The following is a 15,262-nucleotide window of genomic DNA, read 5'->3' on the forward strand; positions in this document are numbered from 1 at the left end:
TATGTTACATAGGGATAAGAGTATACGGCAGTATGAAGACATATAATGTAAGCAGCCACTAGTACACAGTGGAATGTTAATTTGGAAAACGAGGCATGCATCGATGGGAATGAAATATCTTTATTAACAGATTCCCCCATTGTGCACTCTGCATCAACCTCGAGTTGCAAATATGCCAATAGGCAGGCCCTGAGACCTAGGCCATGGAACTGCAGATTGATAGGTCACAGGTGGGAGGGTGCGTAAATGGCAGGAGATCACTTGGGCAGGAAACTCTTGATCAATACCACAGGTAGGAGCAGCGAAACACAATGGTCAGGGGAGATTGCCGCACAAAGCACACATGGCCAGGGGGGCAGTACGTCGGCTTCTAAAAACACCATAAAGTCAGATGCCACATGAGTTAGGAACACACAGCCATTCAGAACCTGGCACACGTAGTGATCACGTGCTCTCCATGACAGACATTTAAACACATTCACCTCTGGCCAACACTGTGTCCATGTGGGGTCAAGACTCACCTATAGTAGCCATTGACCATTAATTTATACCTCTAATGGCAGCAACAAACATTGCTCACCATATATGGGATTGTTGAAACCTTTCATTTCCTATTGTATTTTGTATATATGAAGGACAGCAACCGAATGTAAATTGAGGCAGTCCTCAGACCTAGTGCTGAACTGTTTAATTAAACAACCTATTCCTGTTTTGCCAAAAGCCTCTTGTCTTCTGTTTTTTAAGGATTTCTACTTTGAGCAATAGGAAGATGCAAAAAAATACAATCTTTATTTGTGTTTGTATGCAAGTGCAAGACAAGATTATGGTGGCAGACATACCACACAAAGCGTTATTTAAAGAGTAAAAATATATTACACTTTACCAAACTTTATTAAATTGAATACTTCAGATATCATTTGAAGGTCCAAATAAAAAGTAAATAAAAGAAACACAGGTGACTTACAAGGCAAATGGTTTACACTTTTTCATTATTTGTACTTTGTATGTCATGTAGATATATATAGATTTAAAATTTAGGAGGAACGTTGTTATTGAAATCACGAGAATGCACTGCTCACATTCAAAGTCTTTACACAGGAAGTCAAAAACCAGAGTTGACCCAGAAACAACCCATTTGTACAATGTAGCGGATTCCGTTTCAAGATGAAAAAAAATAGGCAAAGAAAGGAATACTATTGAGATAATCATCATAGGATATGATAAAACACCACTGAGCTGAAAATATCACATTTATTATTGTGATGTTTGGATGTTTTTATGGAAAATAATGTTTAACTGTATGAAAAAAAACCATTAATTTTGTAATTAGACAGTGTTTGGGATGATCGCAAAAAAGAAGTTTAAAGTTCTAAACGACAAGAATTATTTGATAAATTCTTGGAAAGGTAGGTAAATATTCGAAGAATTTAATCTTCAGTTTTAATTAGAAAATAATTTAATAACAGAGTACCGATGATCGTTTGTGATACACTTTGAAGTGTAGTTCTATTAATTTTGGACAGCATCTGTTGCCATCCATTTGTGAAGGCGCTGTGAGTGATCATAAGTTTCATGAACAGATAAAATTAATATCTGAGCCCCTTACCAGTACGTTGGGAGAACTTCAATCATAAAATCACTTATATGAATGAATGGGACACCTAAAGAAGAGGGAGACAAGATATTATGTGACCTTAGAAAAGCTTAATTAAGGAGCCTATCTGTTGACCAATGGCCTTGAAGAAGTAGAGTCACACTCAAAACGTGCTGGGCTTCTAACACCGAACTTGGCTGCTAATATCGAAACTGGCTGCTTTTAAGTTCAAAATAAGCTTTATTGAAAGTTTTGAAAAAGTCATATAAACAATTTAAATACACGAATGCATAAAATTGATACAGAAACTGGCTGCTTTAATTGGCTACTAATATTGAAACTTGAAGGTTATACTATGTGATAATCATTACAGATGGCATACATTGTTTGATGATATGGACATTTCCCCCTGTCTGTGTAAATACATTATTAGAGATACATGCTGTTGTATCTTAATAGTAATTGTATGAAAGAAAAAAGATATGGGATAATAAATCAAAATTTTATGATACAAAGAATTTCCAGATTGTGTTTGTACTGAATCTTCGCTGAAACTATAGCAATATATCCTTTCAACCGTGGCCAGAGGGAAATTCTGGTATCTTTCAGGCAGAGGATAGCAGGGCCATCCAAGTTGACTTAAAATCCCACAATATATAGAAAACACCTATGTTTATGTTTGACCTTTCGAAAACATATAAGTATGCACCCTTTTCTCTTCCTCTCCCCAAGCATCATCTTGGATGATCAAATTAAGGAGTGAGTAGGACAGGCATGTAAGAGCTTTAAACAACTAGGCCTCAGTATTCCTCTTGTGGTAATGCCCTTATAGACAGGCCTCTTGATTCGCTGCCCAGCTCTCACTTTGTACTCACATTTTTATTTATTTTATTTATCTATACTACTATTATAAAGAGAGAACACAAACCTTTGAGCCAGGTAAACTCAAAAAGTACTGCACCGATCACTACACCCAATACACCATTTGAAAGGGGAGATGTAGCAGAAGGACATAGGCTATAGATGTGGACACCATATACATTAAAAAAGCAAAAACGCCAAAAGTGGGAAAGTAGTCCCTTGTGGGCATTAGCGTGGGCGTGGGCGTGTCAAAGAAAAGATGTGGACGGTTAGAGGGGCGTGTCAAACAAAAGATGTGGGCGTTTACAGTGGCATGGCCCAAAGTACAAACAATAAACACATGCCAAGCGATTTCACTGATTTCACTGTGCAAGGCACACACTTCACCACACACTTCAATGTGCATAGCGCAAATGCGATTTCAATGATTTCACTGTGCAAGGCACAAACTTAACTGTGCATCCTGTGCATTTGCAAAGGGCCGCCAATCACTCGCCTCGACATTCGCACATTCGTCGGCATTACCCTTCAAACATTAACCCCTTTGTGGAATGACATCCAAAAAGGGGTGCGCCTTCCATAATAATACAGTGCCACAGGGGGCAGGCTTACAAAAAGGGCCGCCTATCATTCGCTTTCCTTCGCACAGCCCACCAATCACGACACACAATGATTAACACACACACGAGTTGCGATACAAAAATATAACAAATGTTTAACCATTTGACAAACGACAACGTTGTCACAGGGGGAGGAACGTAAACAAAAGAGGCGCCCATTTCTTAGACAAGAAAGCTAATCGACGGAACATGAACAAGACTTTACTCACAAGGCTCCGAATAATTACGTATGCTGCATACAAAATGTAAAACTTACACAAACACTTCAGAATTTCAAACACTCTGCGTTATCAGTGGAACACTGCCAGTACTTGCGCCGATAAAAACAAAAAAAAAGACATTAGTAAAGGGATCGAAAACATAAACAAGGAAAGCCCCTTTCACAAACAAGCAATTTCAGGCAAAAACATCTGAGCGACCACTGTAACACTTGCTGCACTTGCGGCGCAAATTACAACATTTGGGAAAGGAAACAACACATTCGCACACAGGGGGAACACTCTTAACAAGGACAGCAAAACAAAATTAGGTGTGGCTCAATGAAAACCTGCGGATGAATTAAACACACATTACTAATGCAAACAAAAAGTAAAGGCAACACTGAACATCGGCCATCCCCGGACAACGTCGGGACTGGCTGCTAGTTTATTTATAAAGTTTTATATAGCGCGAACATGATCCCGAAGGATATCAGCGCGCTTTACAATTTTAGGGAGAGGAAGGTAATAGTTGCAGTGGAGTCAAAAGGAATACCAACCCAAACAAATCAAATATGCATATCAAACAAAAGGTTACGAACAAAAGTGACAACAAAGGGAAATATAATAATTGGACCATAGAGAACTGGGAGGGGAGCAAGTGACTAGTAAAGCAGAATAATAACAAAGGCAGGACTTACGGTCTAAGTTGGGAGCATTAGAGCAGATTATCCGAGACCCTTTTAAGGTAGGAACTTGTTCATGAGGAATGTTTTTACTTCCTATTTGAAGGCAACCTTGGAAGAGATTCTGCGTATTTCCAGTGGGAGAGAGTTCTTGATCTTCGGTGCAGAGCCAGAGAAAGCTTGTTGACACGTTCTCTTTTTGCAAAATATCTGTGGTTTCAGGAGGAGATAGTTAGCACTCCTTGAAAGTATACCCCCTCCGGATAATTCTAGCTTTTGCGCTAGGTAACTGGGGGTTTTGAAATGGAGGGCTTTGTGCGACACGCTGGCAATATTTAGTTGAATTCTTGCTTAATAGGGCAACCAATGTAGGGATTTTAAGACTGGGGAGAAGTGCTTGTTTCTTTGGTACCCATGACCAATCTTGCCGCCGCATTCAGAGAAGCCCTTAGTGGGGCCAAGGTATATTTGCTGAGGCCACAGAGCATAGCACTGCCATAGTCTAGCCTCAGCAAAACAAGTGCTTGGACCACTCGCTTCAAGTCTGCTTGTGGGAGGAAAGGTTTTAGATTCCAGAGTATCCTCATTAGGTGATTAGCTCCCTTGCACACATTGCTGACATGATTTTTCATGTTCAGATGCTTCTCTAGGGTGAGTCCTAGAGATTTGGCTGAGTCAACAATGAGGGGTGAGCAGTTCACAGGAGTAAGGTGGTTTATCCAAAGGTCTATTTTGGAGATGCGATTCGGGGCAGATATGAGAAGGAATTCTGTTTTGGTGGTGTTCAGCAAAAGGTGGTTCTAAGTTAATCAGTTTTGAGTAACTATTAGGGTAGAGTTGAGTGATGTTAGGTTATGCTTGGAGGAGATTTTCAGATAGAGTTGCATATCATCCGCATACATATGGAAGAGAATGTCCGCGGAATTTAGTGCATTAGCTTAGGGTTCCAAGAACAGATTGAAGAGTATGGGTTATAGGGCAGACCCTTGGGGGACCCCCTTGGATACTGGTGATGGCTGGGAGAGATAGTGGTTCTCCTTAATTCTTTGGGATCTGTGGTGGAGGAAGGACAAGAACCATTGCAGCACAGCACCAGAAAGGACCATCCTGTGCTTCAAAATGGATAGGAGGTTGTTGTGATTAACAGTATCAAACGCTGAGAAAAGGTCAAGTAGGATAAGGAGTCAAGATTCATTTTGGTCAATCATTTTTAAAATGTCATCCATATCATAAGTGAGAGCCGATTCGGTGCTGTGCCCACTCGGAAAGCCAGATTGGTGTTGGTCCAGGAGGTGGAAATGCTCAATGTGGGCAGAGTTGAGGTTGGGTGCATTTTTCTAGGAGTTTGGCTAGGGTGGGGATGTTAGAGATAGGGTGGAAGTTGTTAAGTTCTGCACTATCTGCTGTAGGCTTTCACAGGATAGGTGTTACCTGAGCAGCTTTTAGGCATTCCGGGATCGCACCTTGTGAGAGAGACACATTGACAATCTTTGTCCAGATGGGGGTGAAAACCTCCTTCAGTTCTTTGAAGATGAACGGTGGAAATGGGTTTGCTAAAATGATTAGATGGGTTGATGCTCTGAAGAATCTCGTAAGTGTCTCTTTTACTGATGGAAGTGAAGGGGCTCCATGAGGCATTGTTCTTGGTGTTCAGGCTAGTCGGTTTGATTTTCTCAGACAGGGCTTGGGGGGCGCAGACCTCTTAGATAGCAATAGCGTCTTCCTGGAGTCAAGATCTATATTGACGAGTCTGGATTTCTCAGCAAAGAAGCCAGCCAGATCATCGCATAAAGGTGGGCTGACTCCAGAGACCGAGCGGTTTGGTGTGTGTCGAGCGATTGTTGTTTCACCAGCTCAAAAAGTTTCTTGGGGCGAATAGCTGCTTGATTGAGTTCGGACCTGTAGTAGTCAGCCTTCGCGATCTTGATTTGTTTGTTATAGGAACTCCTTACCATTCTAAGTATTATTAGTTGGTCCGAAGATGGATTTGATTTCCAGGATCATTCGATTGCCCTAAGGTTGCAGCGCTCTGTCTTTAAGGTGTCGTTGAACCACGGTTTGGAAATTTTAATTGAGGCATTTTTTTGTAGGTCTCAGTCAAAGTTTTTACCTTCGGACTTAGGAGCTTTTCTGGAGCTTTTCCTCCGGGGGTACCTCTAAGCACCCCACCACTCCAGATTCGGTGAGTGTTCACCAGCTTGCCTTGCGACAAGCTCCCGGCTAAACTTATGGAAGTCAGACCTCCGGAGTTTTTCACCAGGATGAACATGAATTGCAGGCCGGCTCAATTGATGATGCCGGAAAGGTCGAGTAAGCCCACTTATGGTGCTTCTTTTCAAAGCTTTTTTCGAAAGTTTTTTCTGAAGTTCCTGTGAGGGTCCCAAAGTGTCCAAAACTTATTCCAAGGGTCTGGAAGCTCCAAGATCAGCCATGAAAGTTTGGAACTTAAACTCCCACAATCCACTTTGAAAACCCCCTTACAAATCCAATGGTGGTACACCAGGCTGAGGATTCTTAGTGGTGATGGTCCAGGTGAGCTCTGTTAACCTGTAGCTTGCAGGGAGTCCACTCTCTAGTCCTTTTGAATTAGGTTAGGTCCACAGAGTTGTAGTTCCTGAATGTGCAGCACTCTCAGTCAGTCAGAGTGCAGGGACTGATTGGTGCAAATCAAACTTCCAGCATGGACTCTTCTTCTTCCTCGAGTTTCAGGCAGCAGATCTGAGAGGCCCTGCCCCTCTCAGATTTGTATTCCAAGTTCTCTGGGCAGGGAGGGCACTCCTATCCAGTGAAGTGCAGGACAACACCCCAAGCATGACCGTTTCCTTCAAAGTGAGGCACAATGGTCTCCCAGAAAGCAACATTTCTCAAAAATTCTATATGGCTGAAGACACAAGCAAAGAGGCAAGAGCTGCCTAAACCAACCTGCAAAATGGCTCATCTCCTTAGACTGTCTCAACCTGGTATCTATATATTCCTTCCTTAAGCTTGTCATCTGGTTGGGTTCTTTAAAAAAAAAATATATATATTGTCCTCAAATGGGGCAAAAGATACATAATATACATTGGAAAAAATAATATAAGAAATACCACCTCTTGCTGATAGGCCATTTCTTATAAGTTTCATAGTGATAGCTTTCCTTAAAGTTTCTGGAATGCTTATAGCATCCGCGTCGGTCTCATGGAGACCTGTAAAGTTTAAAACTTGTACGGTATTGCCGCCTGTAGCTTCACCGTTCTCGGTGTCGCTATCCGACATTTTTGTTTTATGAATGCTTGCAGAGCAAGTTTCAAGGAAACAAAGATAAGGTCCACAATATTTTGGAACACTGTATCCTTCAACGTTGAAAAACCAAAATCTAATACATAGGATTTTCGTCCTGCTCAGCTATGGTGGATGTTATCCCTGTACCCACTCCAGACATCTATAGAAGTTTTTACAGAAAAAGGGGTCTCTGAGAAAAGCACGACTGAGTTACTTTAGTATCTAGCGTTAAATTAGTGCCTTACCAAACGTTGGGCGCCATGTAGTGTAGTTCCGATATTCCCAATGAGCTCTGCACATTGGAATATTATATCCTATAGATTAGACGTAGGACTGAGGTCGACTAGGTCTCTACCGAATATACTAAACTTAATAGTGAGTGCCAGCTAGCTAAGAGGTCACTAGAAACTCTTGAATTCACAAGAAGGGATCAGTTTCTGATAACCACATAAACATGGCAACTTTGTTTCCCAAGAATAAGAAATATATCTCTCAGAGTCGTAGACACAATATTTCACTCAGTCAATCATGCATGCTTCGTTTCAACAGAGTCATAGAGAAATAGAGAGAAGGGCATTTTCAATAAAAAAGGTTTATTGAACAGTCTTCTTTCTCATACAAGAGAAGTGAACAGCTACAATTGTTAAGCAGACTGCAAAGTATAATGCGTACAGCGAGAATAGTATTATAAAATAATATTGTAAAAGCATTGTACGGTTTCTAAGCCATATAAACATACATATATAAATAACATTGACTAAAAATACTGGTGCTGCTAAATATGTCTACCCCAATGCACCTAACCTAAGTCTAGTATGCGAGAAGAAGTAAGTATTGTGTAGCATAGCTTTAGTTGTTTTTGCCATAAATCTACCCAAGGTTTCTGTAGGTTCTAATCAGCTCCATATCTTAGTTAGAATGAAGGAGGTCTGGTATCTCTGTCTCTGGACTCGATTTGTCAACACCCCGCAAGGGGAGCTTGAAAACACTGGAGCTGGTTTCTCGGCGAGAGAAGAGCAGCCTCTTCTTCAGTGCGTCAGCTGGAGAGTCGGCTTCCTTCAGCGCTTGCTGTAGCGAGCTGCGTCGGGCAAGTAGATAGTCCAACTGCTCCGAACCAACGTAGTTTGCCATAGCAAGTGAAGGAATGTTTATACCTTGAAGGTATTTAGGAATGCCATAGTTTGACATAAAGTCGGGCATATGAACATCAGGAAAGAACCCCTAGGGAATAGTTGTTCTTTGCAAAGTACATGAGTTCTTGGATAAATCAATATTCAAGCAAGGGGAAGTTCCCTAACTGCATAAGCCGATTTTCCAGGAAATCGTTGTGACGTTTGGTACGGGTGGAAGTAGCCATGCCTGTATTTGGGTCGCATGGTCTATGCCTAAATAAGGGATTGATTTCTATGCCTATATAATGGCAATGTGAATTATACCTATATAAGGGTATGAATTGGGAAAATTCACTTGGAGCTCTAAACGCCACACAACAATATGACCTAGATGTTTCAAAACTATGACATGACATACAAATTTATATCATAAAAAGTTAAATAACCACTTTATTTGATTATAATGATGCCGCCATGTCCATGGGCCCCCAGATTGCTCTAATTTTGGCCATAGAGCGAATACCCCTAACTTTAGTCAAGGCAGTTTCGAAACAAAATGTTTCCCTAATAATAGTCCACCATTCACCAGCAGATGGCGGTGTCGGTGAAACCCATGCACGGGCAATAGCTAATCTAGCGGCAGCCATCAAAATTTAAAAAAGATGTGCTAAGACTGGTTTATCTGCCTTATAGCCTAGCATGATTTCTAAGACAGTTAACGTGGGACCCAATCCTAATTTAAGATAGAGCACTTGGCCTATCTTCTGCCAGAAAGTCTTTAATTCTGGACACTCCATGAACATATGAATTAAGGCTGGCAATGTAGGTCCCGCATTTGGGGTATTTTATTATCAAGGAATTTATCTCCGCTTTTTTTGGCTTTAAAAGACAAGAAAGCAGAGATAAAATTATCTCCCTATCAGCAACAGGGTGCTAACACGCAAATTTGCATGTTAGCACCCTTTTTCTCTACGCTTCCCCTTGCATCTCTAATGAGATGCAAAGGGGGCGTTCCAGAGAAAAATAATAGGAGAAATGCTGTTAAGCGACATTTCTCCTATTATCAAGGATTTCGCTAACCCTGTTAGTGATAAAAAAAAGCAGCGCTAACCGCGGTTCGCACTGCTTTTTTTACACCTGGTATTTTCCTGACTTAGCCATGATATCCTATGGAAGGTGGATATCATGGCTAAGTTTGTGAGCCTCTATCATCAAGCTAACGCCAAACTTCGAGAGATTATCGTTTGTTTTCCAGCGATAATCTCTCAATTGGCAGTTAGCGTGAGGATTTTTATCACTTCTGCGATAAACCTTGCTAATAGCAAGTTATCTCTGTGATAATTTCCGTTGCTAAGCATCGTTAGCGATAAATATTGCTAAACGTTGGTAATATGCCCCTTTGTCTTTTCTCCAAAGCTATTCCCTTCAGCCCATTTTGCTATTCTTTCAGACATATAGTAGAGCATACAAATTGTATGAAATTGCTGCAATTGTGGACTCACAGAGTGGACTGAATCCCCTATGTTATCCAGGGCCTGTTTAATCGTGAGAGGTGTTATAACTATGTTCAATGATTGACTCCAGCGTGTTGCTAATTTTTCACATCCATCCAGCTTAAAATTGGACAGATGTTTGTACATGTCACCAATTAAAATCTTAGTCGTTTCCCTGTATAGGCAGTCCCAGATCACAGAGTAAGTTATCACGTTAAACCCCATGTTTATTCCCAGGTAGTCCTTGATCTGCATATATTTAAATGAGAAATAAGCGGTTTATTTGTCATCTGGTTGGTTACAAATGGTAGGGTGGAAAATGAAACTGGTTTCTTCAGCTTGTCTTCTCCTCCATTTGAAGATCAGTGTTTATGACTCTTCCCCTTTGCTCTGGAATTCATATTCCCTTTCCTCCCATAATGGCTGTGTCTCCCCAGAGGCTACTTAGCACCTCATCAAAGCAGCCTTGCTAATCCACTTAACTCTGACCAAGCAGGGCAGATCTGAGGATGACTGAATTTTGGCTTCTAATTTGTCTGTACATGTTAGGATAACTTCAACAATACTATGTTGTTGGATTTATCAATGCCATTCCAGTGAGTCCTTGAATGATATTTTTCGTGTTTTCCTGGTGGGAATTATTAATCAATAACTTCTTGCCAGGTTAACCTATGAGGCTGGGGCAGGCAATGGAGAAAATTAACTAGGCAATTCCTCCCATTCCAGGTCAAATAAAAAATCTTTTATTAGGACTCTGCCCATACCTACAGGACCCCCATGCCTTGAACACCTAGAGGAGACCTTAGGGGTTCAGAAAATGTAAACATATTGCAGATCCTCACTTCACAAAGCGTCGAATTTTGGGAAGCACAATGTGGGAAGTGAAATGTGCAATTTCACTAAACCCAAGGCATATGAAACCGAATTGATAAGGGTCCATCTTATAACTACTTGACCCCCCAACCACAGGGGGAGACCCTGGGGGTACTAATATGCCAGGAAATTGTAGTTGAATGATTTTTAAGTGCCACAAACACCAAAGTCAAGTTTGGTGACAATTACATTTTAAAAGCATTCCTGCAACATAGGGCTGCTTTTAAATTGAACTCAGGCCTCAGCTGTGCACACATGTAAGTTGCAAGTGCAGAAAGGGCTTCTGGCCTGGTTAAGCAAAGCCCAGGGACAGATAGAGTCAGTTACCACCAAGCACCCAAAAAATGGGGTGTCCAGGGCACAGGATGATTTTGCAAAAGTAACTTTCTGGTGGATGATAACTTTTCATGCAAAATATTGTCATTAGACAAATTGTGTTTTGTTTGTTTCATGTCAAGAACGGTGGAAGGCAACAAGTGAAGGTAACTTTGTAGGATTCTGATTCTGTTGACAAACAAGGTAGATGTTACCTTTTTCCCCTACCAAAGGGACCAGGCTTGACATATGAACATGCACACAAAACTACAAAAGACAACCATTTGATAGGATTTGGAGAGAATGGCACCAGTGTTTCAAGGCATACACGTGACTAAGGGCACTATTACAATGGCGGATGGACATAGTCCGCCCGCACCAGAACGGTATGCGGAGCTGCCCGCCAGGGGTGCAGCGGTCCCACTGTGCACATTATGATGCGCCTGCCACACTGACGGCCGTATCCCACATATTTTACATTGCGGCGAGCGGTGCTGCAAGCAGCACCCACCGCAATGTAAAAACAGCATGTTGTGCATTTGCATGCACAACGTGACAGGCACCACGCGGTGCCTGCCACCTTGTGCATGCAAATGTCGGTGGATTCCATGGGTACCCCCAAGTGCACCCCCTAAGACCCCGGCGGCCGGCAACGGGCCCCCAACACAAAAGACTGCATGCCTTTCCGTGGCGGCATTGCCGACATGGAAAGGCCAATTGTCGCCATCATCGTAATATGGATGGCGGTGTCTTGCACACACTGTCACCATATTATGCATGTTTTCCGCCCGGCCGACGTGTCGACCGGCGGAAAAGCGACGGTCGGTCTTTCTGTCCACCGTGGAACCACCAGCCCTACTAATGTGGCAAAGAGTCTTTTAAGTATGGATGGCGGGCGGAGCGCCCCCGCCGGACCAGCGGTGGTTGCCGCCGTCCCGGCGGGGCGATCCGCCTACCATCCTAATGGGGCCTTAAGTGTCGATTTCCATGTCACACTGTCATCTGTGGTTGGCTTAAGGTTGTACTGAGGTGAAATATATTTCGGCTCAAATCACAATGTTTAAGGTTTGCCATGTAAACAACATCCATTTTCATGCACAGTCCAGTTAATTAAAGTACATTTTCACTTACCAAAATCAGAAACAATAAATGTCTTTGTGATCTGAAAGCCCTAAAAGTGAAAAAAGTAATCACATAAATGCGAGTCAAATTATTGAAATAGACACAATAAATGATTATGCATTAGTTATCTCAAGGTCAGTAGACATAATGTGCACAATCTGGAAATTCATACATTAATCTGTGTCTGTACCAGGTGCTTAACAACTAGCATCGGTCTAGATTGATAAGGCAGCATTTAAATAAGGTCTCTATCTTAAGTACTGTGAAATGTTGCCATGTACAAAAACAAGTGTAAGTATGATGTACCACCCTTGTTAGGCGCTGCATATGTGTGATAGTTGTTGCAAAATGGGCAGGTCTCCTTGCTCTTCACAGTAATGAAAAGGACTTTAGGACCTATAAACCATTGTTCCCAAGGCACTTCAAACGAAAACTGCCACCAATACAAGGAAACTTTTCTTCTACCGAATTACAAACAGCTTGATATATATTAGCAGCCGATGCATTTTAACAATAGTTCTCCAATAGTGTCCCGCATGGTAGCTGAAAAACAAACAGTTATGTCTATTTACTTTGGTATACCCCTTTTACAGCAAAACTTCCTACTTCAAGGAACACTACGATTTTACCAATTTATTTACCATGTAACCAAATGTGAGCAGTTTGAATTAAGGCTTTTTTATACTATACTCCAAAAACATGCCTTGTGTGTTTTTGTCCTTTAATGCAGTTGCAGTGCTTTGAAAGGTTTGCTATTTGTTATCTAGATTCATGTTTTTTTTATCCAGAAATTGACCTTGTTTATCTTGCAATGCTAACTAAACACCATCCAAAAATGAATGGTAATACTATAATATTCAATGCACGGTTTTGTAAATGATGCAATACCTGGAAAAAATTACTTCTAGACTATCAAGTGCTACAAATAAAGGTACTACTTTTACCTGCTTGCCTGGATTTCTGTTCCTGCCATCTTTGCTGCCCATTGCCTAGCTGCTCGAGGACTGCCTGGGACCCGCTCAAGGGATATTGCGCCGCCATCGCCACCTTTCCCGCTCCTGAGCGAGGCCGCAGACTGCCTGGAACTCCAACTCCCAGAAGGCAGTGCGGTCTTGCGCGAGGAGCCAGCCGGTCCATAAATTTCCCAGGGTGCTCCTGTGACGCGGGACGCCCTTACCTGCTTGCATGGATTGCTGTTTCTGCCATCTTTGTTGCCCATTGCTTTGCTGCTCGAGGACCGCTTGGTACCCGCGCACGGGATATTGCGGCGCCATCGCCACCTTTCTTGCTCCTGAGCGCGGACCGCAGACTGCCTCAAACTCCAACTCCCAGAAGGAAGTGTGGTCTCGCGTGAGGAGCCAGCCGGTCCATAAATTTCCCTGGGGGCTCCTGCAGTGCGGGACGTGCTCAGGCTCGCCTGGGCGAAGCCCGTGTCGAAGGCGGGCCTGTCCTTGCCTGTCTGTGTCTGTATGAGGCAGGGCTGGGCCCAATATCTTGGCCTACATGCAGAATATTCGGCCACAGACTGTTAGTAAGGATTAAACTGTACGATTGACTATTAATATCTACTGTACTATTAATTTAGGTCCTGTTTTTGTTTTTGTTAATGTTGTACTGAGCAGGCTATTCACTATTGTTATCTAATCTCGTCATCAGGTTTGTAATTGGCTACTGGTGGAAAGAAGTAGAACGTGGACTACTTTAAGTCTGCACAGATTGTATTAGGTGAAAGACAGCCAGGTTAGTAAAAAGGCAACCAATATTATAACTAGCAATGGGTAAAAGAAAGTTGCCAAGCCGTAAGTCTCGTATAGCAAAAGGAACTACTAATGACATACAGCAAACTCTACTGAGTTACCTCACAGGGGCTATGGGGGCTCTAGATAAACAAATATCTTACGTAGAAGAGTCACTGGAGGCAGGAACATCTTGCAGTATTCCCGAACCGGTACAAGTTGATGTTTTGGACTCTTTGAGGTCTGGGTCAAAATCTAATGCACCTTTAAATCCCTGAATTCAGCATATTTCTGAGGAGATTGTGCTGAGTGATTCTGATTCCTCTATACAACCCCCCCAGAAAAAGCAAAAGAATCGAGCCCCTTTAGATAAATCAAGTATAGAACCCGCATGGGGTGATGGCTGCATAAAAACATGTAAGGCCACCGTCCTTAACATGATTAAACAGGGCAACCAAGGGAAAAAAAGATCAGGGGCAAGAAAAGGTTCCTGTAAAAGCAAAGATGAAGTCTGCAGAAGACCCGACTCTCATGGTAGTGATCTTAAGAGCCTAACGACTACAGTTGAAAGGTTGGATCTTTACGTGAGAGTCACATTAGATCAATTGGGTGCTAGACTGACTCTCATCGAAGCCCTTATGTTCAATGATACCAACCGGGGCAACAATTTGAAACCAATAACTGTTGAATCTGGAATGGAGAATAGGGGAAAAAATATTCAACAGAGGCAATCATTTGCGACAGTAGCAAGTCCCCAAGTAACGAACAATACAAAGGTTGCAATGCCCAGTCAGGTCAACTTTAAAGATAGCGTAAACCCTCCGAGAAGAGATTTTCCCCCGCATATTAGGATGAGTAATTCAATGACTAGCATAGCTAATGGGGCTGGAAGGAGTGATACTATGATGAACCCAAGTGATATTGGGCCCAACTCCTTCTCCCGAGTTTCACCGGTCCATCAACAAGTAGGGGCACCTCTCTAAGATCAAACTAATAACAGATGGAACAGATCAACATCTTGATCTACCACCTGACGCAACCCCATACATAATCATTCTGGAAAATGTACCAAAAAAGGGGCCACTAGAAAGAGAAACTTGGGAAACATTAAGAAATAAATCACTGCATTGGCTGGCTAGGAGGACAGGATCAACTGACCGACTTTTCGCTGAGTTTAAGATGGCGAGAAGGGTCCAGTGGGTCGGTAAATGCAGAAAAATGCTGCCAGGAGATTGTATTGTTTTAACCTTCAAAACACCTCTCTTGTGAAAAAAATTCTATGGGGGAAAGGAAACAACCCATTAACATCAGAAGGAATCAACGTATTACCACTTGGTTTCTTTTATCCACCCTTACATTGGGATTCGAGGGAAAACAGGCCTAAAAATAGTG

At 42.2% G+C, this 15,262-nt stretch overlaps 1 protein-coding gene across 1 annotated transcript in view; it reads right to left on the reverse strand.

Moving 5' to 3' along the window:
* LOC147707494 (CD109 antigen-like) overlaps window positions 1-15,262 on the reverse strand; it is a 502,391-nt gene that overhangs the window by 322,142 nt on the left and 164,987 nt on the right. The window contains exon 6 of the mRNA XM_086926510.1: window positions 12,144-12,183. Coding sequence (XP_086782636.1) covers window positions 12,144-12,183 — 40 coding nt within the window. The remainder of the gene's footprint in view (window positions 1-12,143; window positions 12,184-15,262) is intronic.

Source organism: Lissotriton vulgaris, chromosome 6 (genome assembly GCF_964263255.1).
Source record: "Lissotriton vulgaris chromosome 6, aLisVul1.2, whole genome shotgun sequence".
NCBI lineage: Eukaryota > Metazoa > Chordata > Amphibia > Caudata > Salamandridae > Lissotriton > Lissotriton vulgaris.